This window comes from Macrotis lagotis, chromosome 6 (genome assembly GCF_037893015.1).
Source record: "Macrotis lagotis isolate mMagLag1 chromosome 6, bilby.v1.9.chrom.fasta, whole genome shotgun sequence".
In the NCBI taxonomy this organism is placed as follows: Eukaryota; Metazoa; Chordata; class Mammalia; order Peramelemorphia; family Peramelidae; genus Macrotis; species Macrotis lagotis.
The window spans coordinates 87,694,023-87,721,710 of NC_133663.1; the positions used below are offsets into that span (position 1 = coordinate 87,694,023).

The 27,688-nt window shown below is 37.6% G+C and overlaps 1 protein-coding gene across 2 annotated transcripts; it reads left to right on the plus strand.

Annotated features, from left to right (window-relative positions):
* Window positions 1-301: 301 nt before the first annotated feature.
* On the plus strand, window positions 302-27,483 carry WDR12 (WD repeat domain 12). 2 transcript variants are annotated; one of them, XM_074191617.1, is made up of 13 exons: window positions 302-383; window positions 5,142-5,236; window positions 8,579-8,673; window positions 9,545-9,651; window positions 11,798-11,913; window positions 12,588-12,742; window positions 14,089-14,134; window positions 17,904-17,989; window positions 21,020-21,160; window positions 21,257-21,362; window positions 21,513-21,645; window positions 25,128-25,200; window positions 26,283-27,476. In XM_074191617.1, exons 1-13 carry the CDS (start codon window positions 343-345, stop codon window positions 26,352-26,354), a joined length of 1,266 nt encoding a protein of 421 aa, XP_074047718.1. In that variant the 5' UTR covers window positions 302-342; the 3' UTR covers window positions 26,355-27,476. The 2 variants fall into 2 exon arrangements, with proteins under 2 accessions (XP_074047718.1, XP_074047719.1); XM_074191618.1 differs by lacking the exons at window positions 302-383; window positions 5,142-5,236; window positions 9,545-9,651 and having other exon boundaries at window positions 8,586-8,673; window positions 26,283-27,483.
* Window positions 27,484-27,688: the final 205 nt, after the last annotated feature.

A 27,688-nucleotide genomic window follows, 5' to 3' on the forward strand; every position in this document is an offset into this window, starting at 1 on the left:
CGATTCCTTACCGAGTGCCTCTTCTCCTATATCCCTGATGATTTAAAAATATATACCTATTTGTGCATATCTTTTTAATTTGAGGGGCCTACTATCTCGGTCTGATGCATCAAGTCTGGAGTTAATGGGGAAAAAAAGCGAATAAAACCAGTTGAGGGCGCGACCTTTCCGGAAAAGGCCTGACTAGTAGATCGTGGCTCGGAGGCTCGACTATCGACCTGTCTGGCCTGGGCCCGGGAGCAGCCCCGCGTAGCCCGAGCTGCAGGCACGTGGTTGGAGCCGGACTCCGCTTGTGCCGCGGTCGGAGCGGACCCGCCGGGAGCCTCTCTCCTCGCCCCCACCATGGCGCAGCTCCAGACGCGCTTCTTCACCGAAAACAAAAAGTAAGTGTCTCGCCGCCCCCTCCCCCCCTCCGCTCTCCTCCGAGGGCGCCCGGGCCGACGGCTGCAGAGCAGAGGCAGCCCCTGGGGCTGCAAGACTGGCACTTGGGGGAGCGCTTTCCGCCTCCATTTTTTTCCCTAGAAAAGCGCCTAGAGTCCCGCTTAGAGGAGGGGGCGCGGGCTGCGCGATTACCGCCGAGGAGCCCGGCGCGGGGTCCCGAGCACATGGGCCCCGGACCCGCCTCCCTTCCGCCTCGGAGCGCTGCCGGAAGCGGCGCCTGCGCGCGCCACGCCCACTGGGAGCGCGTGGAGCCCCCCAGGCTGGGGGCAGCGATACGGGGTGGGGGGGAGCTGAGGCCCCCGGCGTCGGGTCCTCCCGGTCCGGCTCGGGCTAGGACTAGTAGGGGACCAGGACTTCAGAGACCCCGAGGATCGGACCCTCCGGACTGAAGGGCTCATCCGGGCCCACAGCCGGCCCTCCTGCACCCCATCTTGGCACTGCGTGACCTCAGAGGAGAAAGGGAGGCTGGGGGCACGGCCCCCTCCCCCCGCCTGGCATGGCCCCCAAGGAAATGTTCCTTTTTGGCGTTCAAAACCCTTCACAGCCCAACCGCTTGCTGCCTTTTCACCATCTTCCACTCTCCTGGGGGTGGGGAAGGAAAAGAGGTGACTCTAGAATTTGAAAGAAGATAAAAGATCATAAATAGGTGAGAACCTGAAGGAAGGCTTCTGGAGAAGAGAAGTTGAATTTGAGAAAGAGCTTCCAATTTTACCTAGAAACTAGAATTCCTGAATGGGAGTGATGTGACATCAGGCTGGAAGAATATGTTGGAGTTATGTTGCACCATAATATTTTTATGTGTCTTGTTTTTGTTTGGTGTTTTAAAGTCTTTTGTTTCATTACCGGAAGGATTTCCGGAGCCTTCCATTTTAGTACTCCCCCCCCCCCCCCCCCCAGTTTTTGCAAGTCAATGGAGTTAAGTGGCTTGCCCAAGACCATACAGCTAGGCAATTATTAGTGTTTGAGGTTGGATTTGAACTCAGGTACTCCTGACTCCAGGGCCGGTACTCTATCCTAGCCTGCATTTTAGCCTGTCAAATTCATCACATTTAGAATGGTCCCTTGGGGGGGGGGGGGGCAGCTCGGTGGCACAGTGGATAAGATGTCCAGCCACTCATTCCAGTATTTTTAACCAAGAAACTCCAAATGGAGTCATGAAGATTCAGATATGACTAAATGACAGAGGCAACAAAACGGGTTATTATTGTTATATTTGTATACTGTACTTTACTCCAGAGGAAAGGGACAAGTAGTATTATTGGTGATGATTATTGCAGGAAATAAGCTCCACATTCACGTTACTGAGTCACTGATCTATGACAGACATTGAACTGTTCATCCTTTACACCATTATATCACACTATTATTAAACTTTATATATGTGAATATCTTTTCTTCCCAACTAAATTGTTTCGAAGCCGGAGGTTATTTCTTGTTTTGTTTTTGTATGGCAATGGAGGGTTAAGTGATTTGCCCAAGGTCACACAGCTAGGTAATTATTAAGGATTTGAGGTCTGGTTTGAACTGGGGTCCTCCAGATTCCAAAGAGCCTAATATCTCCCTGGAGCTAATGAAAGAAAGCAGCGAATTTAAAAAAAAAAACGTTGACAGCATGGTGGGGGGAGACCTTTTCGGAAAAGACCTAACTAGATCTTTTAGGAAAAGACCTAACTAGTAGATCCTGGCTCGGTGGCTCGACAATCGAACTCTGTAGGCTGGGCCTGGGAGCACCCCCATGTAGCTCAGGGCTGCAGCCACGTGGTTGGTGCCTGAGTCTATCCACTATGCCACTTGGCTGCCCCCTAGGGCTATTTCTTATATTTCTTTCTACCATCTCAAGCCTCTAACATAGTACTGTATAGAAAGTGAGCACTCAATAAATGTTTGTCAGATTTAGGAATAAAGTGTTTGATATTTTCCAGAAAACACTAGAGGCATTCTTGAAATTGTAGAATGAAAACCCAGACTCTCAGATGAAGAAAGGACTTTAAAGACCTTCTAGTCCACTTGTATCTGAACAAGAATCCTTTCTGTATAATACCTGACAGAAGATCATCCAGCGTTGATCATCAACCTTAACTACTTCTCAAAACTATCCATTCTGCTTATAAATGGACAGAAAGTTTTTCCATATGACAAGCTTCAATATCTGCTCCGTGTATCTTTCACCCATGGCTTCTTATTGTGTTCCCTGGGAAAAAGCAGAAGTCTGATCTCTTTTTTTAAGTAACAATCCTTTCATAAACTTTGAGAGGGCTATTATGTTCCCCTCCCTGTCCCAGTTCAACCTTCTTATTAGATGATGACCATTCTCAGTTCTTTCATGTCATTGACCTTCATGTGACTTGAAGTCAAGGTTCTTTGTCATGCCAGATGTACTCTGGAGCCTCTCCAGTTCATCACTGTTCTCTCCAAAATCTAGTGCCCAGGACAGGACACAGGATTCTAGATGTGGTGTGACCAAGGTAAAATACTAGTAGAAGACCAGTACTTTAAATCTGAAATGTACCTAAAGGTCCTGTTAGCTTGCTTATGACATTGCCTAAGGAATAAAAGAGAAACTCTTCTGTTTAGTTTTTTTAGTGTATATCCAAGAAGCCTTTCCAGCCTCATTGGACATCATTCTCTCTCCTGCACTCTTGGAAGCAGCCAGACTGGCCTTTATCTGTGTTCTTTTACATGAAACATGCCTGTGCCTCCACTGTGACTCTCCCCCCTGGCCTGGAATGTGTTCTATCTTTACCATTCCTCTCTTCCTTTAAGGATATATCCCAAGCATCATCTTCTCCCCCCCCCATTGGTGATATTTTTAATTTATTTTTAATTTTACAATTTTCCTCCTAATCTTGCTTCCCCCCCCCCCCAAGGCAGACTGTTAGTCTTTCCATTGTTTCCATGGTAGACATTGATCTAAGTTGAATGTGATGAGAGAGATCATATTCTTAAGGAAAAAAATGTTAAGTATAAGACATAGCAAAATTACATAATAAGATAACAGGTTTTTTTAATTAAAGGTAATAGTCTTTGGTCTTTCCATATGACAAATTCCACAATTCTTTCTCTGGTTACAGATAGTATTTTCCATTGCAGATAGCCCAAAAATTGTGCCTGATTGTTGCACTGATGGGATGAGCAAGTCCATTAAGGTTGATCATCACTCCCATGTTGCTGTTAGGGTGTAACATTGTTCTTCTGGTTCTGCTCATCTAGTTCAGCATCAGTTCATGCAAATCCTTCCATGCTTCCCTGAATTCCCATCCCTCCTGGTTTCTAATAGAACAATAATGTTCCATGATATATATGTATGTACCACAGTTTGTTAAGCCATTCCCCAATTGATGGACATTCACTTAATTTCCAATTCGTTACCACCACAAACAGGGCTTCTATGACTGTTTTTGTACAAATGATCTTTTTACCCTTTTCCATGATCTCTTCAGGATATAGACCCAGTAGTGATATTGCTGGATCATTTTCATTGCCCTTTGGGTGTAATTCCAATTTCTCTCCAGAAAGGTTGAATGAGTTCACAGCCCCCCCCAACAATGTATTAGTGTCCCAGATTTCCCACATCCCTTCCAATACTGATCATTGTCTTTTCTGGTCCTACTGGTCAGTCTGAGAGGTGTGAGGTGGTATCTCAGAGACCAAGCATCACCTTCAGCATGAAGCGTTTTCTGAGGCCCCTAGCGCCAAGTATCTTCCCTCCCAAACCAATATATAGTTTGTGTATAGTTGTATTCACTATGTTGCATATATATTTTTATATGCACTTATCTCTCTCTTAGAGTCTAAATTTATTGCAAATAGACATTGTTTAAATTCTTTGTATTTATATCTATAGCAATGCCATGGCAGGTATTTTAATAAACACTTGATTGTTTCATATTATTGTGCAATATATTTAAAAGCTTCAGATCTTTATTAAATGACCTGTCTAGTCATGCTTTTTGAAACCAAAGTTTAAAGACTTTACTTTTTATCCTATTAAACGTATCTTATTAGGATTAGACTGCATATATATTATGTATAAAATTTAAATTTTTATTATTTTGGGGTTTTGAAAGGCAATGGAATTAAATGAATTGCCCAAGCTCACACAGCTAAGTAAAAATTAAGTATCTGGGGTAACATTTGAACTCAGGTCCTCTTGACTCCAGGGAAGGTACTCTATCCATTGTGCCACCTAGCTGCCCCTAAATTTTTTTTTCCAGTTACACGTAGAGATAGTTTTTAGCGTTCATTCTTTGGTAAGGTTTTGAGTTCCACATTTTCCTCCTTTCCTTCCCCCAAGACAGGGATACTAATATATTTTTAAATCCCAGTAGGATTCATTGTATTTATTCATTGTATTCATTGTGTTACTCTTCTCAACTTTGTGATTATGATTTTTTTGAATTAAAATTAGCTAGGAGTTTTCTCATTCTAAAAAGAAGTAGCAACATTTATGGATGAATGTATGTTTAATCACCACTGAAAAAGTTGGCAGATAAAGGACAATATCTCTGAAAACCTTGGAACTCCTGAATAAAAAGCCACTGTTGTCTAAGTTTTTTAATGGTTCTGATAAATAGAAATTCTGATGCTACCTTTCTATGTGTGGTTATTCTAGAACATTATGTTTGATAAAATTAGCTAAGCATATTTATCTTCTTTTATCTTGTTCATGTAAAGAATACTTTATTCTCTCTTTTTTATAGATATGCAGTAGACAATGTTCCCTTCTCTATCCCTGCGGCCTCTGAAATCTCTGATCTTAGTAACATTATCAATAAATTATTGGAAGCCAAAAATGGTGAGTATCTTTGTTATCTAAAAGATTGAAAAAGTATCTAGAACAGGTTTTAATCACATACATTTTCTTGAATGTTTTTTTATTTAAAAAGAATACATCTTATGACAGCAAAAATAGTTATTAAGTATGTTTGTTAGCCCCACTGACCATTTTACAAACATATTTTGGAAGAAACATGCTTTTCTGACAAATTTTCATTTAAATATCTTGCTTTTATAACTTTATATACTAATTCATTATTTAGGAATAAAGCATTAACTTTATTTTTAATTTTTATTTAAAAAAAGATTGTTTATTTTGAGTTCTATAATTTTTCCCCTCATCTTGCTTCCCTGCCCCCCCACAGAAGGCAATCTGTTAGTCTTTATATTATTTCCATGGTTTACATTGATCTAAGTTGAATGTGATGAGAGAGAAATCACATCCTTAAGGAAGAAAAAATAAAGTATAAGAGATAGCAAAATTACATAATAATATAACTTTTTTTCTAAATTAAAAGTAATAGTCTTTGTTCAAATGCCACAGTTCTTTCTCTGTATACAGATGGTATTCTCCATCACAGATAGCCCAAAATTGTGCCTGATTGTTGCACAGATGGAATGAGCAGGTCCATCAAGGTTGAACATCACCCCCATGTTGCTGTTAGGGTGTACAGTGTTTTTCTGGTCCTGCTCATCTAGTTCAGCATCAGTTCATGCAAATCCTTCCATGCTTCCCTGAATTCCCATCCCTCCTGGTTTCTAATAGAACAGTAGTGTTCCGTGACATACATATACCACAGTTCGCTAAGCCATTCCCCAATTGAAGGACATTCACTTAATTTCTAATTCTTTACCACCACAAACAGGGCTGCTATGAATATTTTTGTACAAGTAATGTTTTTACCCTTTTTCATGATCTCTTCAGGGTGTAGACCCAGTAGTGGAACAAAGGGTATGCACATTTTTGTTGCCCTTTGGGTATAATTCCAAATTTCTCTCCAGAAAGGTTGTAAGAATTCACAGCTCCTCCAACAATGTATTAGTGTCCCAGATTTCCCACATCCCTTCCAACATTGGTCATTGTCCTTTCTGGTCATATTTAAAGCATTAACTATTACAAATAATTGTAAATTGTGGTTTTATCAATAATCTTTTTGCCTGGAAATTTTTTTAAATTATTTATTTTCAAATTAAGATTTTTTTTTAACCAAAATTCTACCTTTTCCTCCCCACTGTTGAAGAGTAAACATAATACCCCTCCCCCCCTAAAAAAATTATAAAACCTCATGAGAAATAAAGTGAAAGAAAGAGAAAAAAATGTTTCAATCTGTGTTTTGATACTGTCAGCTCTGTCTTGGTGGGTGGATCATGTTCTTTACTGTAAGTCCATCATAGAAGTTACTTCCATATTTTTCCATACTTGCTGTTGCTGATTGCAATTCTCTCCAACCATTCCTCCCCACTACCATCTATTATATTTCCTTTCTTCTTTCACTTTGTCCGGCTTCAAAAGTGTGCTGTGGGACAGCCAAGTAGGCACTGCAGACAGAACACCAGCGCTAGGGCCAAGAGGCCCCAAGCCTAAGTTCCTCTCCAGAGACCCAGTATCTACCCAGCCCCATGGTCCTGGACAGGCCACCCAGTCCCACCACCTTGCAAAAAGTAAAGTATCTTCTCCTGTCGTCTACTTCTCCTCTGTTACCCACATCCCTCCTCCCCTCCCCCTATCCCCCTTCTCTCCTTTTTCTTCTAGATTTCTATACTCTCTTAAGTGTGTATGCTGTTTCCTCTCTGAGCCATTTCCAACGAGAATGAAGGCTCCCTCATTCTTCCTCACCTTCCCCCTTCTATACCATTGCAAAGGCTATTTCCTTGACTCTTTAACATGAAATATCTTACTCTGTTCTGTTCCTTTCCTTTTTTCTTAGTGCATTTCCTTTTCACCCATTGACCTGGAAATTTTTAAATTTAATTTGCTTTTCAGATGTAAAGGAGGGATGCCCACTCACCTTTGAGTGACTATCAGACCTTGCACTTGCATTCTTTATGATATTTGTAAATTCTGATAGCCCACAAAGGACCTTTTTGTTAAAGTTCCTATTCTAGTGAAAAAATTATTGAGGTCTATATGACTTGTTTTCTTTGATTCTCCTAAGCCATGTTAGCTAGCTAGTATAGCATCCTAAAGTTTAGGGTTGGTGATTGTTGGTTTTGTCTGGTTTGCTGTTTTTTTGGGGGTTTTTTTAGGTTTTTGCAAGGCAAATGGGGTTAAGTGGCTTGCCCAAGGCCACACAGCTAGGTAATTATTAAGTGTCTGAGACTGGATTTGAACCCAGGTACTCCTGACTCCAAGGCTGGTGCTTTATCCAATATGTCACCTAGCCACCCTGCTGGGGTTTTTTTGCTGTGTCTTTACCAAAATAACAAATAGGCAGTAGGGTTTTTAAGGGTTACTTCTTCTGACTTCCATGGTTTTTGTTCATGAATAATGCAGTTGTTAAAGAGGAAAATAGTTGTGGCAAGTAAAAATGGAACAGAGATAAATTGAGGCAGTTTTCTCCCAGGCAGGATAAGGATAACATTTTATTATGAGTGTCTTATATAGTTGTTAATAGGTCAGACTCCCCACAACCCCCTCTACCCCCCCTTTAGGGTTAGTGGTCATGAAGGGATTGAAAAGATCATATTTAATGAGACTCTAAAAAGGGAGGTAGGAGGTTAGCATTGGGTTTCAATTAGCTGTAACTAGAGAAAGTGAGCTTCAAGTATGGTTGTTCTGACTCTGATAAATAAGGAATGCTACTTCCTTTACAGAACTCAGTTGCCTCTAGTAATCTTGGCTAGAAAATCAGAATCTCCCTCCGCCGCCCCTACCCCCCCCCCCCAACTTCCCCTTGGAGACCAAATCACCCCAAACCTTGACCTGGAGAGAGTAGGGCAAAGACTTTGTTTCTTTGTTTGCAGGTAAACTGAAGTAAAGGTTGAAGTCCTGGAGGTCTAGAATGCATATAACCATATCTTTGTTTGGGTGGTGTCTGTCTTTTGAACTGGATTGAAAATGGGGTTTGACAGAATGAGGAGTAGGATGGAGTATGGTGTAATTGTTTGGTTGTTTCTAATCATTAAATGACAATAGCATAATATTAATTTTCATTATAGTAGCATATTGTGTTGTGAATAATGGAAGCATCAATTCCTGGGTAATTGTTCTAGTCAGAACTTCATCTCGTCATCAGTACTTCTGATTATTTTTAATTATTCATTTACTTTCAGATTGTTACTGCATACATTAATGACTTAGCCTACAAGGAAAAAGGTTCAAATATGAAACATATTGATTTTTATTTTTTATTTATTTCAGAGGTCCACAAGTATGTGGAGTTTGATTTCCTTATTAAGGGTCAGTTTCTGCGAATGCCCTTGATTCAGCATATGGAACTAGAGAACATCTCAACAGTAAGTTTAGATATTTACCTCTGTGGAGGCATAGTTACATAATGATTTTCTCCTTACTAAGTTGTGTCATTAAGGTTTAATCATATGCCACTCCAGCTAATTCTCATGATCATGCTGAAATTTAGGTATTCAATCAGGTTTTATCTCCATCTTATTCTCTTCAGGCATTCACTGCTTGAATATTTATTGTATGTATTCATCAGGCCTCGGAATCTCCTTTTAAGCATCCAAGTTTCCCTAATTCATTGCTTCTTTCCAGAAGACTTTTTCTAATTTTGATTTCTGTCTTCTTGATTTTGGAACATCTTCTTTAAGTATTCAAATGAACAGAATTGTACATATTTAGGATAATCAAAAGGCAGAATAAAAAAAACTGTCCTATTATCTTCAATATAATATAAGTGTCTACAAAATAAATGTGCATTATAAATAATAAATGCATACAATATAAATTTATATAAAATAAATTCTTCATATTATTCAACAGAAACACATATGGACAGAAGGAAAAGGTTCATTTACCTTCATTTAGACGTTTTAAGTTACATTGCTTATAGCTGTAGTGTTTACTAATCATTTATTGTGCTTTTCTACCTTACTTTCTGATTCTGTGTTTCTTTAAATTACTTTTGGGATGTGATACCTAAGCAAGAATGGAACTTAAATTTGTATTGAAACTATTTCAGTCTTTTGCTTAACAACCAAACTTTTCCCTTATTGGAAAGGACTCTAATGTTATCTAAGGGTGACTTGTCTTTGAGGTGTTGAAGTGTGTGTGTGTGTGTGTGTGTGTGTGTGTGTGTGTGTGTCTGTCTGTCTGTCTTAAGTCACCTCTTTTCCTGATAAGCTTCTTGTTTCTTTGGGTGAATAGGAAGAAGTAGTGGAAATTGAGTATGTGGAGAAATATATCGCACCACAACCTGAAGAATGTATAGTCCATGATGACTGGATCAGTTCAATTGAAGGAACAGTGGAATGGTATTGCCAGTTGTGTTACACCTTGAATTTCCTTCATTCTTTTATCAGATTTGCCATGTTGCTTCTCATTTTACTGAAGGTTCCTTGTTATTTAATTTTTCATTCAGCTCAGCCATGTTTGTCTTTCTCTGAATCCTGGGATTTTTGTTTTGGTTTGATTTATGTAGTTGAATATGTATCATTGATTGTGACAGAGAATACTGAAATCTTATATATTATTCAGTATTCTCCTGTAGAGTTGGTAGGGTGGTGCCTGAGATGACCAAAGTGGTGTTCATGTGGTCTTTATAGAGAGTAAAGAAAAGCTAGGTGCTTCAATTTTCACAACTACATTTTGCAAGAACAAGTTTCCCTAGAGAATGAGCCTTGAGTGGTGGATAGGAAGCTGGCTGGGTAGTTAGGAAGACCTGTGTTTCAGGCTGACATCTTACATCTGACACACACTGGCTATGTGACCCTGGCTAGGTTAGTGGCTCTTTAAGAGTCTTAATGTTGCATTAGCTGCTTTTTTTCTAGAGTGCTAGAGGGAGTCTCCTCATTTGCAGTTTCCTATTCCAGTGAAATTCCTTTTCTGGTCCAAAAAAGTTTCTATAAAATTTTAAATGGCTTAAGCTAGGTTTGCTTTGATGCCCTTTCTTATTGTGGAGTAGTGCTGCTTCAGGCCAGTTAGCTAAGTTAGCTATATAGTTTCTTATGAGGAAAAATATTTTACAGAGATTGATTTTACTCTCCAGGCCATTTTGAAAAAGTTGCTCATTCAGTTAGCAATCTCACCCAGTGTATGACTTTATGGCTGAGGAAGCACTGGCAAGGGGGTCTAAGGCACCGGGGAGGGATCCAAGCTCTACCATTCACTTCCTCCGACACTTTCTATGTACGATGATGATACTAACACTGGCTACTTCTTAGAGCTATTGTAAGGATCAAATTAGAAGAGTCATTGAAAGTCCTTTGTTACTCTACAGACCTGTGTAAAATGAGCCATTAGGATTAAGCATATAAAAGAGCGAGTGACATAGAACAAACTTGTAGTGTGGGAAATGGCAAAGGCCATCAGAAGCACCTACTTCCCTGGCAGTATCTCATTCTGTCATCATACAATACAAAGTGTATCATATTGTATGATTCTTTATTATATCTTTATATTATTTATTATGTCTCAACTTCATTATATCTAAACTGTCAGAGTTGAAGCTTTTTTCAGCCTTTGCTGGATTCTTCAAGAGTTTATGTGACTGTAGTTAAGCACAAAGGGGATTTGTTGAGATTTTAGGATCGGAGAAGAGCCTTTTTTTTTTTTCAGCAGAATTTCACTGAGAGCTGTGACACTGTTTTGATTAGACAGAGACATTCTGTAATGGCATCCAAAGAGAGATTGTGTTTGAGACGATTCACTCACCTGTGGTCAGCAGTTGGCAATCAAGCATGATGTCTTTGGGTCTCTTGGTACATGGGAACTCACAAGTCATAAATTTCCTTGGGAAGCACTTAATTCAGAATAAAACTTTGCAAAAATTGTGTGGATAGCAGTAAATTAGAGGTGTCAAGTATAAGTACTTGGCAGATATTGAATAAAATAAATAAAAATATAGTGAACACAGAATGTTAATTTGTGGATCATTCTGTACATTTTAGCAGACCCGAGTTTGACACCACTGCCATAAGCAGATGTAAATACCTAATGCAAAAATGTGTTGGGGCATTCAGTGTATAGATTAGATATCCCATAGATATCAGTGTCTCTCTCTCTTTCTCTCTCTCTCTGACATTCTCCTGTGAGTCTGATATAGTTTCACTAAATTCCAAGTTGAATTCTAAATGTAGCTAAGTAAAGAACATTGTTTAAACTAGGTGTTGTTAACTTTTTTGGTATCATGAACCTTCTTTGGCAGTCTGGTGAAGCATTGTGGACGCTTCTGAGCAATATTTCTTTTCTGTAGTGAATGAAACGAGAAATTTCACCTCAAGGTTAGTTAAGATAAAGATATAATTATTTTTTTCCATCCAAGTTCACAGAATCCCCTCAAAGTGACCCATGGACTCCTGATTAAGATTCCTGACTTAAACACTCTCCTCAAGGATTTGTCCAGGGAAGCACATCCAACTTCAGAATGGGGGGGAAATCATTTCTTTTTACATCCTTTAGGATCTTGACTGGCTCCTATGACAAGACATCTCGGATATGGTCTACTGAAGGAAAGTCTCTCATGACAATCGTTGGACATAGGGAAGTGGTGAAAGATGTTGCTTGGGTAAAGAAAGGTTAGTACCAAATGGGGTTGGAAAGGGAAGACACTCACAGCAGGTAAATAAAATGTTATTATATTTTATTTTTTCAAAGACATCCAAAGACAGTTTTCAGCATTCATCTTTTTGGAAGTTTTTACATTGCAGTTTTCTATCTCGAAACCTCCCCATTATAGCAAACAATCTGATACAGGTTATACATGTACGTTCATTTTTAACATATTTCCATTAATCATATCATGAAAGAAGAATCAGAACCAAAGGGTAAAAGGAAAAATATAACACAAGTTTTAATTGAAAATAGTATGCTTTGGTCTGTATTCTGATTCTATAGTTTTTTCTCTGGATGTGGATGGCATTTTCTATCACAAATCTTTTAGAATTATCCTTCATCACTTCAGTCAAAGAATATTTAGGAAGAAAGGTAAAGCTGATAAATGGGCAAAAAGGAAGTCCCTTGGTAAAAATCACCTACCACATACATGTTTTCAAGTTTCTATAATTCTGTTGTCATAGGAACAAAAACTTTCTTCTTTGCTGTCTAGATTCAGCTTTTTCCTTTTTGAAATTGACCATGTAGGTGATCTTTTCTGCTTTCTAAATTCATTCTAAAACATGGAAAATTCTTTGGCTCCAGAATACGAAGTAGAGTCCATCTATTGCTGATCCTCATATTCTCTTTGCCACAGACAGTTTGTCCTGCTTGCTTCTCACTGCCTCTATGGATCAGACTATCCTTTTGTGGGAGTGGAATGTGGAGAGGAACAAAGTGAAAGCTCTTCATTGTTGTCGAGGCCATGCTGAGAGTGTGGAATCTGTAGCTGTGGACCACACAGGGACTAAAGTAAGTATCAGGTGGATGGGGAGAGTGACCCAGCAGCCTTCTTTACTAAGCTGGAGTACAAGAGGCTTGCTCAGAATGTCAAAGGATTCTTTTTCTCTAACTTAAATCATCTTTTGTGGTTATGCTGTTACTCTGTAGTCATCGAATAAGAATACCAACATCATAGACAAAAACTATTACTCTTCTAGTTAATGTAGCAACTGAAATTTAATGGTAAGAGAAGGTTAAGATGTATGACTTTTCAAATAGGATCCTGAATATGTATCTTTTATGTCCAGTTGAACTTATTAATCACAGTTCTTTTTTTATTATATAAATATTTTGTTTGTTTTTCCAATTACATACAATGGTAGTCTTTTTTTTTTTTTTGCAAGCTTGTGCATGATACAGTTTTTCTCCCTCTCCCCTAGAGGAAGCAATCTGATACAGGCTTTACATTTGCAAACTTGCTAAGCATAGATTAAAATTGAATGTGTAAAGAGAGAAGATCAAATCCAAAAGGAAGAAAACAAACATTAGAGATAACAAATTTACATAATACATTAAGACAACTTTTAAAAATTGAAGCTAATAAGCTTTGGTCTTCATTTAAAGGCCACAGTTCCTTTTCTGGATACAAATGTCATTTTTCATCACCATTAAAAATCACCATTTCCATTAAAATTATCTTTGATTATTGCACTGATGGAATGAACAAGTCCATCATAGTTGATCATGACCCCATATTGTTATTGTATGTACTGTTCTTCTGGTTCTGATCATCTAACTTGACATTAGTTCATGCAAGTCTTTCCAGGTTTTTCTGAAGTCATCTCTCTCTTGATTTCTTATAGAAATAGAATATAGAAATAGTGTTCAAAAATCCATATATCACAATTTTTTCATCCATTCCCCAATTGATGGGCATTCCCTCAATTTCCAATTCTTTGCCACCACAAACAGAGCTGCTATGAATATTTTTATACAAGTTATTTTTTACCCTGTTTCATGATCTCTTCAGGGTTAAGACCCAGTAGTAGTAGTATTGCTGGATTAAAGGGGATGCATAATTCCAAATTGCTCTCCAGAAAGACTGGATGAGTTCACAGCTCCACCAACAGTGCATTAATGTCCCAAAACCCTTCCAACATTGATCATTGTTCTTTCTGGTCATATTGGCCAGTATGAGAATTGTGAGGTGTTAACCACAGTTCTGATGGCACATCTGACCTGTTGTGATTAAGGGGAAAATATTTTCATTTAATTAAATTGCTGTAATGGTATGTCTGACTATCAAGGGGAGGGATTCAGCTAAAGGAAATGGTACATAATTTTTTTCTTTTGCTGACATGTTTCCATTGATTTAGTTTTGCAGTGGCTCGTGGGATAAGATGTTAAAGATCTGGTCTGCAGGTGAGTTGAACCTTTTACTCTTAAAATTCATCTTGATATCATATTAAGTCAATTTGAAAGGCTAGATAAGTGTTTGTTGAATTGAAAATACATATTCATTATATTGACCTAAGTTGACAAATAGATTAAAAATAAATTGCATGTCAAGGAATGCTTGAGCCTTAGGTTGTGAAATGATATTTATATCAGGGTTTTCATTTTTCCTCAAAATTTTATTTACTTTGTATTCCAGGGATGATCTAACCCATCAATTCAATAAAACATTATTTATTGAGTGGCTATTTTGTGTGTAGTATTATTCTAGGTGCCTTGAGAAATACAAAAGGAAATTGGTAATAGCTCTTTTCTGGAGGTCATTTATTTATTCCTCAAACACTGTTTATTAATTTAATAATTTGTTTTTCCAGCTTGCATGCAAAGATTTTCAACATTCACTTTTATAAGGTTTTAAGTTACACATTTTTCTCCCTCTTTCCCTCCCCTGTCTTTGACAGCAAGTAATCTAATATAGGTTATACATAACATAAATATGTTACACATATTTCCATATTAGTCATGTTGTGAAAGAAGAATCAGAACAAAAGAGGAAAAAAACCACGAGAAGGAAAAAAAAAACCATAAAACATAAAAGAAAGTTTTTAAATTGAAGGTAGTAAGCTTTGGTCTGGTTTAGTCTCCATAATTCCTTCTCTGGGTATGAATGGTATTTTCCTTCACAAATCCTTTAGAATTGTCTTTGGTTATTGTGCTGCTGGAATGACTGGACCATCACCCCATGTTGTTAGTGTGAATAATGTTCTCCTGGATCTTCTTGTCTCAATCAGTATCAGTTCATGCAAGTCTTTTAGGCTTTTCTGAAGTCCTGCCCCTTATGATTTCTTACAGAACAATATTGTTCCATCACATTCATTTTCCACAATTTGTTTAGTTATTTCCCAATTGATCAACATCCCCTCTCAATTTCCAATTTTTTGCCATTACAAAAAGAGCTGCTACACATATTTTTGTGCATGTGGGTCTTTTTTTTTTTTATCTCTTTGGGATACAGACCTCATAGAGGTATTGCTGGATAAAAGGCTTTACAGTTTTATTGCTCTCTGGGCACAATTTCAAATTGCTCTCCAGAAAGGTTGGATCAGTTCACAGCTCAACCAACTATGCATTAGTGTCTCACTTTTCTCCCATCCCCTCTAATAGTAATAATTTTTTAGTGACTTTTCAATCACTTGCCAAAGACAGTTTTAGTTTTTAAGTGTATCTTACTATGTTATAATATTTGGAAAATGGATAATGTGTGTGCATGCATGTGCACGTGTGCATATACATGGTACAAATGCAAGGAGAGTCCATCAGCCAGTTGGCATTTATTAAAATGCTGTCTATGGAGGCACTAAGGATACAAACCAAGGCAAGGCTATCCTTTCTCCCAGCTTGATGGGAGAGACAGTCTCGACAACTTCATAGAACTAGGATTCAGACAGGACAGATTGGAGATGTCATCAGAAGGAAGGTATTAAAAGCTCAAAAAGACCTAGGAAAGGCTGCTGTGGAAGGTAGGACTTTTGCTGGGAAAGAAGCCACAGAACTGAAGAGACAAGAATCCCAGACATGAGGAAACAGCCAGTGAAAATTCCTAAAACTCTGGATGGCATATCTTATGTGAGGGGCAGTGAGAAGGCCAGTGCCCCAGGATTTTGGAATATGTGGGAGGGGGGAATAAGGTATAAGAGGCTACAGAGGCATTTGTCTGATCCTGGAGGCAATAGGTATTGAATGGGGGGGGGGGTGATCAGACTGGAGCTTTAGGAAGATCAATTTGATAACTCAGGGATGGTTGGATAATAGTGAGGAGAGATTTGAGGTAGGAAGACCAAACCAATAGATTACTGCAGTAGCCTCGGCATGAGGGGATCAAGGCCTGCCCTAGGGTAGTGATAATGTTAGAGGAGAAAATGGGGCATGTACAAAAAGACTTGGCAACTTATTACATAATATGCTATTGTGTCAGGAAATCCCCCATGGTGGGACATTCAAAGTTATATTGAAGAAATGAGCCAGGAGCTTCAAGTTGAGTTTAATTCTTTCAGTGCTAAAAAAAAAATTCTTCCTTTTGTCCCAGTGCTGAATATTTTGGGCCAAAACACAAATTTTACAAGGGCCCAATTTCTTCCTACCTTATAAATGAACTTAAACAACTAAACACATAAAATTGCAGAAAACTTGTATTTCTTCAACATAATATGCTCCCCTGCCAAAAGAGTTAATAATCAAAGTGGGATACTAACACCAGGGCAGTCTGGTGTGGCCTATAGACAACAAGCATGAATTCCTGCAAAGACCACCCCAAAATTCCCCAGGAAATTATAGAAAATAAAGGAACTGCAAAATATGTCAATGAGGATTGCTGATATTTTGGGGTTTCTACCTGGGTGCCACATCAAGGTCACTGAATAAAAATCCTGTGTTTACAAAACCTTGTACTGGTCATGCTCTGGTCAATATGCTTTTGGCTTACATTAATCTTGATTTACATTATTCATAATTGAGAGAAACTATTCACTGATAGAAACTTTTGCTGAAAACCTACATTGTGAATTTTACTGCTTGAGACTTTTTCTAGGAAACCCATATCATAACTTTTACTGCTTAAAGGGATACACATTATTATGGTTTTTCCAGTTTAATGAATCCACATCTCATACTTTCAAACAACTGGGACCCTCCATACCCCAAATGCTCACTTGGGTAACTGGATGATGGTAGTAATAGGATAGTTAGAAAGAAGGGCGAGTTTTGGGAGTTAAAAGGAGAAAATAATCAGAAAGCCCCATTTCCAAAATGCTTAGGGAATTTAAATCCAGAAATTTTAAGTTTCACTGAGGACTATGTTCTAAAAAATATTTATCACTATGAATGTAACATGGTCATGATGACCCCTGACATTGGACCTTTTACTTGAAATAAAAATAATCCCACTGACAGTTCAGCCCATTTGGGAATGTATTTGGCATTCAACAACTTTAGTCCCCATCTATACTGAGAGGGGAAAAGTATTTTATCAGTTGTTGAGGATTTAGACTGTGGTCCATTAGGTTAGAGATTTAGAGTGCAGATCCTGAATCATGAAGACTTGAATTTAAATCCAGCTTTAGACACTTACTTAAGTGTGTGACCCTGGACAAGTCACTTAACTTTAACCCCATTTCCCCCATCTGTAAAATAAGTTGGAAAAGGAAATGGCAAGCTTTGCCAAAAAACCCAGATGGGGTTATGAAGAGTCAGATATAAGTGAATTAACAACAATAGGTTATTATCATTTTTTAGTTAATTTTATGTATTATTCTTTTGGTTTTTGTTTCCCCTCACTGCATTACTTCATAAAGATCTTTCCACAGTTCTTAGAATGCCTCATATTTGTTATTTAAGAGAACCATGGGGACAGCTTGGTGGCATAGTGGATAGAGCATTGACTCTGGAGTTATGAAGACCTGAGTTCAAGTCTAACCTTAAAAAAAAAATGTCTGAGGAAGAGCCATGATAATATATTTATATACTACAAATTATTCAGAGCAGTGTGCATTCATTTTATTGCTAGTTCTTTGCTCTAGAGTGTTATGAATGTTTCATTTATGTGACCTTTCTATCTAATATTGACCTATAAATATGCTTCCTTTCCATAAATGATCTTCCAACTCAATGTCACTTAAAAAATATTTAAGTTAATATGGACCATACTTTAAGAAAAAAATCACATGTTATGCTGTTTTAGTTCCTACAAATGAAGAAGATGAAATAGAAGATACCACAAATAAGCCTAGAAAGAAACAGAAAACAGAACAACTGGGATTAACAAGGGTAAGTTTTTGTGAGAAACTGCTGTAATTTGGCATCATATATGCTCAAGTAACATATTCAGACATACATACATGCATATTTTTTCTAACAACTTATAACATTTTTATATTTTCTTGCCAAGAAAATGTATTATAAACACTATCTTTTGGTATCTTTTATCAGATATTCTTGGAGTCTTACAGTCTTAATAAAATATAGGTACACATTTGAAATTTAAAACAAAAAAACTGTTCCTATTTACATATGAATCATTTGATTGCTAAGATCTTTTCATGATTTTAATCTTGCTGAGGCAAAGTTAGAATGTATCTAGGTTGTATGATTTTTTTAACCAACCAGGCACACATGAATATGTGCTCAAACTTTAAGGTTCAGTCAAGATGCCATTCCTTCATGAAAAAGACTGACATATCACTGAGGTTACCAGAAATATAAATGGTCACTTGAGAATGACTGTATTCTGACCCTCTGACTATACATCCAATTATAGTAAAACCCCACAGATCCAAATGTTTTGCTATACCAAGAATTTTGTTCCATCAAATATTGTTTGGAGTTTGCTGTTGTCCATGGAGTAGATTATTGAAATCTTTTCATTATATAAAGATATTTCTTATGAAAATCATTAGAAAATCTTTGGCTATTGTTCTATGTGTTCTTTTGATAGTGTAACAAGAATTTTTTTTTCCTTCACTTTTTTATCTTTTTAAGCACTCATAATAAAGTTGGGACTGAACTATCTCTATGTTCTCACTCCACTGCCCCTTCTTACAAGTAGTTTACATCTTTAGAATAACTCGCTAGGTTTAACACTAGAGCCTTTGGTACATAGCTGTAGCCTTATTGGTACCATTCCTGATAGCATCATTGCCAACTGGTCCAGATGGTGACTTGTGTGAAACAGGTGAATGCTCTGTTTTAGCAACATTTAAGGATGCTTACTGAATTGCAGATGGGAAGGTCTTGTAAGAGGAATCTGGCACCCAGTCTAAGAAATAAGAAACCCCTTGATCTTTCCATCTGGTAGAGCAGAAATTAGAGCTGGAAAAATGCTTTACTGTATTTGAGATTCTATGCCAGTGATAGATTACCCTGATGCATGATTCATGTCCCTGATCAGAATTCCAAAGCAAAAAGATTTTCTGAATGTTCTCTTCAAAGAACACAGTTGCTTCTCTCTCCCTCCCACCCCTCCTTTTTTTGGGCAAGTGTATAATTAGAACATTAGAGTCATAGGGTGTTTGATATGGAAGGGAACATAGAGATCGTTTTGTAGAGGAGAAAACTGAGGTTCTCATTTTGTAAGGCTTAAACTTATATCTATGTAAATTACTAATTAATGGTTTTTTTCGGGTCTTGATTGAAGTACTTAATTACAAATTGTCAGTTTTAAAAAAAAATATTCTATCTATCGGTTTTTACTTGAGTTGAATATGTCAGACAGAGCTCCTCATCTCCCCTCCAAACACCTTTCCTCCTCTGACTTCCTCTATTTCATTAAGTAATGACATCATAGTACCAGTTAGTAATTAAGTTTCCCTTCATATAGTCTGGTATAACAAAATTTCATGAAAATTATTATTAGCACCTCCTCATCACTGCCACACTTTGAGGGCTTTCCTTATTACATTAATGACTTCTAATGGGATCTTTTTTGAGGTATCTCTAGATGATGTACCTCTCGGGATATTAAAGGACAGGATGTTTTTTTTCCCCTCTTAACATCTTCCCATTTGGTATAGTATTCAACCTGTTTTATGTAGTTGCTTAAGAAAAATATTTTGATGATGAGACTATGGGTGCTACACCTTTATGTCAAATGACAGGCATGGTTGAAGCAGTTAACCCAGTACCTCATAGCCTTGGTCAAGATCCTGTCCTCAGAACCTTCATCCACAGCTTTTCCCCAGGACTTCCTTTTTTCTTTTCTTTACTGCTACCAAGGGTTTCAGACACTCTGGTTTAAACTCAGTTAGGATTTCCCTGCTTTGGGAACATAATTCCTTATGATGCCCTCATTTCTCATCTGGCCACTCGTCTGTCATGCCCTTCCCCCTTAGTTTGTAGGGACTTTCTTTTTAGTATTTGTATCTGTGGTGCTTTGCACATTGCCTGAAATAGGCCCTCAAAAAATGTTTAATAACTGACTGGTGATGATTTCTTCCTTAGGATTATCTTTTATTTTTTCTTGGGAGAGCTTGTCTTTTAATTTTGATTTATAGTCTTTTCTTGTATGAAAGACAGAAATACTAGGAAAGCCTTGAAAGTAATAATATAATAGATTTATCAGACCATGTTATTTTATTGAGGAGTCTGGTAGTTTACTTAAGAATTTGATTCATCCACACATTTTTTTCTGATCCAAGAATGTATGTCTATAAATATTATTTTTCTTTTAAAATTTTATTTCTTATCATTATTCCCCTTCCCTTGTGAAAAAATATATAGTTAAATAAAACAATATAGTTAAATAAAACAAACTCACTCATTGACCATGTCTGTCTGACAGTTTGTATTTCACTTCACATATATAATGGAGTCCAGGGCCTCCCAGAAGGTAATCGGGGGATCCCTGGGAGTCCCCAAGAACATACCAGGGGATCTGAAATCAAGACTATTATCACAATATAAAGATATTTGAATTATAATTTGGTATATATGGGATAGGTCGGACATATACCCCTTCAGTTTAACCCACCTATCACCTCTATACTGAAAGGAAGTGATGTTTTTCAGTATTGTTCATTTCATAGTTCTCTCTGAAGAATTTTAATAGAATTGAAAATTACTGCAGAGATCTTGCAGCACAGGGTTGTTTTGTGATGCACCTAAGAATACAATTTTTAGCAGTTACTTGGTTTGGTTTGATTTAGTTTGCTTCCTTTATAGAATCAAAGATTTGGAACTCTAGAAATAATTTAGTCATGTTGACATTTATGGATAGACTTAAAAAATTAGGCAATTTTGAGTTTGTGATTTGATGTTTGTTCCTCTGAAATGAAAACAAACCCTTTGGTCTTTCATTTTTAGACTCCTATTGTGACTTTGTCTGGCCATAATGATGCAATTTTCTCAGTGCTTTGGTCAGATGCTGATGAAATTTGCAGTGCATCATGGGACCACACAATCAGAGTGTGGGATGCTGAAACTGGAAATCTTAAGTCAACTTTGGTGAGAGAGAATTTAAGTAGTTTTCTTTGATATTGGTATTAAAATAGCCAAGTAGTATAAAAAGGCCTTTCACAATCTATTTCTTTCTCTTTTTAGACTGGAAATAAAGCATTTAACTGTATCTCCTATTCCCCACTTTGTAAACGTTTAGCGTCTGGGAATTCTGATCGACATATCAGACTATGGGATCCCCGAACTAAAGGTGAGCCTTTGCAAGCTATTGGAAATAACTTATGTGAATAACATACATTACTACAAATATAGGTTTTATATAAAAACTTAAAATTTATCATACTGCCTTCTTTCATTGTTTACTAAGTAAATGTTTTTTTAATCTGTTTGCATTATTCAGATGGTTCCTTGGTGTTATTATCCTTAACCTCCCATAATAACTGGGTGACATCAGTGAAATGGTCTCCCATACATGAACAGCAGCTAATTTCAGGTTCCCTGGATAACATGGTCAAACTTTGGGATACAAGAAGGTAAACTTTATTTCTAAGACCACTAAATAAGTGTTAGGATTATCCTATAAAACAAGAGAAATGAAGCACTTTGATATTTTAGAGGCAAATGAATAAAAAGTTCTTGATACTTCCTTTTGCAGAGAAATAGCTGCCACTAAAAGCAAAGAATCATCAAAAATATTTTTTAATGTTACATAGTCCTCAAAATTAATATTTTAATATTTTCTCTTAACAAGTTAATATTAATCATGCATTATTTTTTAAAATACCTAGATGTGCAGCACATCTACCCAGGCAATCTCCTTTCTCCTACTTACTTTTTTTTTTTTTTTTTTTTTTTTTTTGCAAGGCATTGGGATTAGGTGACAAGCCTAAAGTCACACAACTAGGTGATTATTAAGTGTCTGAGGCTAGGTAGGTCCTTCTGACTCTGGGGCTGGTGTTCAGTCCACTGCACTACCTAGCTGCCCCCTTAATCTCCATTCTCCATAATAACCATTTCTAGCAGGGGTTGGTAAACTAAGGTCTAACTTTGCCTGTTGTCAGTTTTTGTATGGCACTTGAGCTAAGAATTTTTTCACATTTTTAAATAAAGTTTTTATTATATTTAAAAATATCAAAATCATCCTTAGTTCACATACAGATTATAGGCCCCCTCTGTCCTTAGTTTACTCTGATCGCTGATCTAGAGATCTTTCCTATTTTAACATCTGTCACTAAGGATAGGGAGTGAGAAGGAAAGTGGGGTGGGGTGGGGAGCCAAAACACACTAACTCGCAGAAATGTTTGGCAGTTCTTGGTAGAAATTGTGACCTTCTGTATAGAATTAGTAGTTACTATACCCTTTGTCTTAGCATTCTCTCTGTTAGCCAGAAATGATTGCCTGCCGAGCCTAGCCATATGATCTTATATGACCCTGCTGGCCTCCAACACTGTCCCAGCACTAGCCTGTTGGAAAGTTTGTGATGGAGACAAGAAGATTTTAGCCCCAGTCCCATCTTGTGCTACCCAAAATCAGTGGTTCCTTTACCACATCAAAAATTTTGGGTTCCAAATTCTCCCTCCCATCCCACCTTCCTGAGATAATAAGCAATATTATCTATGTAAAAAGTCATGCAAAATATATTTCTATATTAGCCATGTTACAAAAGAAAACACAAACCAAAAAAAAAACCCACAAAATAATGAAGTGAAACATAGTATACTTTGAACTGTATTCAGATTCTATCAGTTCTTATTCAGATTCTATCGGTTCTTTCTCTGAATGTGGATATAGCAATTCTCATCATGAGTCCTTTGGAATTTTCTTGGATCCCTGGGATCCAAGGGAGGTCCCTTGCTGGGAAGAGCCAAGGCTTGCCCAGCTGTTCATCAGCTGTGTACAGTACTCTCCTATTCTGCTCCTTTACTCAGCATCAGTTCATGGGCAGCTTTGGAATTTCATCTGAAATCTGCCTGTCCTCATCTCCTACAGCCTAATAGTGTTCTATCACATTCATATACCACAAGCTTGTTCAGCCTTTACCCAAATGATGGGCACCCCTCAGTTTCCACTTCTTGGCCACCACAAAGAGTCACTAATCAATATTTCTGAATAAATATGTCCCCCCCCCACACCTTTGTTTTAAATCTAGGGATACAGACTTAGCAGTGGTGTTGCTGGGTCTAGGGGCATGGCTTCATTGCCCTTTGGACACAACACCAGATGACTCTCCAGAATGACTGGTCAGTCCACAGCTCTAGGAGTCAGCGCCCCAGTTTTCCCCCTTCCTCTGGCATTGATCATTTTCCATTGAATGTCCTTCTTGAAGCAGCTGGTGGCTCATGCAATGGAGCTCTGGGGTGACCAGGGTGAGTCCTTTTCAGCCCTCTACCTCAGTTTCCTCACCTGTAAATGGGAACCCTAGTGGCCCTTCCCTCCCAGGCTGTTGTGAGGAACAAATGAGAGGGTGCCATTTGCTCCTTTGCTGCCCTGGTGCACAGCTTCATGAAGTTCTTCCCTTTTCTTGCCTTTCCCTTGCTTCCTCCTAACATTTCTGACTGACTGCAGCTTTCATCATGGTGACATGTGAGCCTGGAGAGTGCTCCTTCCTGTCCTTGCCCAAAGCTCTGTTCTTGTGCCCCGGGATCTTGAAGTCACCCACCTTCTCAGCCGTCATCCCCACCCCAAGCTGCATGTCTACTCTGCTTCATTCAGCAGCCATGGAGGTCACTTCCAACTCCCACTGCCTCCTGCTCAGTCTGGACCTGTGATGTTCCTTCATTGGGGGATGCTGTCTTATAGACCCTTGCACATGAATGTCCAAAATTGTATTACTTCTCTTCTAAACCCTCCTTTTCTCCTTTCGTACTTCTGTTGAGAGCACAGTACCTGCTGTTACCTGGCTTTGTCAGCTCCTAGTCATCCTTCACCTCTTCCATCTAATCAGTTGCCAGTACATTGTCTGGCGTATCTTGGATCTGTTCTCCTTCACCGAGTTGCCTGCTACTCCCTTGAAGCTCTCATGCAGAATTCTTCTGATAGCTTCCTGATTATGACAACTCCATTTCCAGTCTTTCCCTTCTCTCATCCTCCACATTGCTACCCAGTGACTGTCAAAAATCATCTTCCTTCCTAAGACACAGGTCTGCTCACATCCTTCCCCTCAGAAACTTGGAGTGGTTTGTTCCCTGCCATCTTCATGGCAGAATACCCCCTCCCCTTCTTTGAAGGGCTCCTACAATATCTCAAAGTACTAACATTAACCAGAACTTCCTTCTCAAATCAGATTCCTAAGTCAGATGGCTTGACATGCCATCTCCTATTTCCATTAAGCTGAAATTCATGCCTCCCTCTCTGCCTTTCAGGGCTGAGCTCAGGTGCCATCTGCTCAATGAAGATATGATTCTTCTCCACCACTGCTCTCCCCCCACCCCCATTGTTCATGCGCTTTTCCTCCTCAAACTGCTTCCTACTTACTTACTTTTGTATGTGTTGTATTTCCCCAGTATCATGAATATCATTGGGAATGGGGACTGTCAGTTTGAGCACAAGAGAAGGGACTTAAGACATTTATTTGACTTTCATTTTATGTTAGTAATACAAAATTAATTAAGTATATAAATTGAAAGATGACTTGATAGGAAAGTATATTTTTTGCTTCCTGAGAATACTATAATAATATTACAAATGTAGTAATTACATTTATATATAGGATTTCTTACATACCATTCAGTGTCTAGGATAAGAATTATATCTAAAGGATGTAGCACCATGGACTTTTTTGTGTGTTTTTTTTAAATGCCTCACTTGTTGTATAGTTCAAAGACTGAAGTGCTTTTTCTTTGGAAATTCTTAATGTATTTTTTTGTATCTACATATGCTTTAACCTGAATTCAGAATTTAGAAATTATTTTCTTCCACAGGGTTGAGTGATTTTATTTATATATGTGTATTATATATTCTTTTATTTAATGATGTAAACTATTTGTCAGATTAAATGTGACATTTCTTTTTCTAGTTGCAAGGCCCCCCTCTATGACTTGGCTGCTCATGAAGATAAAGTTCTATGTGTAGACTGGACAAAATCAGGGGTAAGAAAATGACTAGTGTGTGAAAAAACAAAGACATTAACTGATAAAATTCATCTAGAATTTGTATTGTTACCATAGACTCAACAATTTCAGTTATTTCTGATAAACATATTAACATCAAAGTTCAACATATGTCTTAATTCAAGTAAGAAATGATTTACTTATTAATATTATTAATAATTTTAAAAGAAAACTTTCTATAAGCATTTCCCCTCTATGATTATATGATTTTTATCTAAAATTTTAAAATCCTAAAAGTATATAGTTGAATTTTACCAATTCATATTGGAGAAAAGGTATTCTTAGCAAAAAAAAATCAATTACCAAATATTTGAAGAAATGTGATTTCATTACTTCCAAGTACTTCATGCAGCTGTTAAATACTCCTTCAACAAGGAGCTTATATTTGAAAGCAACCATTCATTTAAAGATAACAGTCTCATTCACTTTATTTTATTTCTTTGCAAACCTTTTCTTCTTAGAAATTTCAGTGGTGGGCAGCTAGAAGGTACAGTGGATAGAGCACCAGTTCTGGAGTCAAGAGCGTTCAGATCTGGCCTCAGACACTTAATAATTACCAAGCTGTGTGACCTTGGGAAAGTTGTATAACCCCATTGCCTTAAATAAAAAAATTTTTTAATTTAAAAAAAGAAAAAGAAAGTTTACTGGTACATATCAACACAGCTTAGATAGGATGATCATGGTTTTAATAAAAGTTTTAATGTATTAGCATGTAATATAATCATGCAAATTGAGGTTGTGATTGGTTTGGTTAATTCTTGTAATTTAAATCACTTGGTAAATAATGTTTCTCTTTTTTTTAGTAAGTTTTTTTTTTTTTGCAAGGCAGTGGGGTTTAAGTGGCTTGCCTAAGGCCACATGGCTGGGTGATTATTAAGTGGCTGAGGTCAGATTTGAATTCAGGTACTCCTGACTCCAGGGCCAGTGCTCTATCCACTGCGCCACCTAGCTGCCCCAATAATGTTTCTTTTCATATAAAAAATGTCATTTTGATTGGCTTGTTTCCCATCATAAGTGAATTTTATTTATTTTTTCTGTTTTGTTTTGTTTCCATTAACTAGCTGCTATTGAGTGGAGGAGCCGACAATAAACTGTACTCTTACAAATATTCAGGCACTGCTTCAGATGCATGAAAATGGATGGCATTTCAATATCAGAGATTTTCCATTAGCATATAAATGTTATAGAAAGTAACTGATTTTATGACATACATTGGAAGATCATTTTTTCATCAGTCAACCTTTTACAGCATCATCTGTTATATGATTTTTGAATGTCAAAACAGTCATGTTTCATTGTGTTTAGTTTTTTCCTTTTTTCCTTTGTATTTATAATATCCAAATCTAGGTATTTATAAAAAAAGTGAAATGTGACCAGCTCTCTATGCTCAGAATTTCTTGATATTACACTTTGTTCTTCATGGATATTTTGGCTTTGAAATACATAAAAAAAGGACTAGAAAGTTTATAATAAATATAAAACAATTGACTTTATGGATCCTGATTTATTCCTTGGGAAAAGTTTCGTCTTTGAAATAAAGTACTGAAAAATGCCATATTAAAATGATGAATGAATTAGAAATAGAGAAAATGCTTTATTAATATGCTTTTAATTAACTGGGTGATGTTAAGGGATACTTAATTACAAAGGGATATACAAAGGGATACTTAATTCCTTCAGATAACAAGTATCAAGTGTTCTCAAACATTGAAAATTATAAACATTACCAGTTTAAGAGAGACTCATTTGAACATTCTAGCTGGATATCCTACTGCCAAGAAATGGTTAAAAAAAAGGTCTGAAATATCCTTCAGATGGATGGTAAGATGTCTTCTTTCATTATTAGAATATAATCTCAAGAAAATGTACCATACCTCTATTAGAGAATCCTCTTTGATTTGCTCATGGCTCTTTGTTTAGTGACCGTGCTTTAATAAGACCAGGTATTCCACATTGTGCTTCTACAATAAAATGCTTAAATTAGCTTAAGTGTGCCATTACCAGATAATGTCAGGATAAACCCCAATTTTCTTCTCAGGACGTTTCATTCCTCTGTTCAAAGAAATGCATATTCTTACTAGGCTGCCTGGAATGTATTGTACCCACAGCAGTGTAAAAGAAAACTGGTAATGTAGGCTTGAGTTAAGACTGGAAGAATTTTAAAATAAAAAGACTTTGTACTTTATTATAGTGGCAATAAAAGGTTTAAGACATAGGCATGATGTTTGAGATTTATATTTTTTAAATTTATTTATTGGTGGCAAGTCTTGCGGGGTCACTCTGCTAGTTGAAAGGATCTGTTGCCTCATGTTTGCATGCTGCATGCGTGCTGGAGGTTGTTGGAGTCACAGGCCGCTCTCCTGCCTGGTGTCGCACCTGCATCCAACGCACCCCCCACCATGCTGTCGTCCTTTGGCCGCCCCGCCAATGCTGCCCTCAGCCACAGCCTGAGCACCTCGGTGCAGAA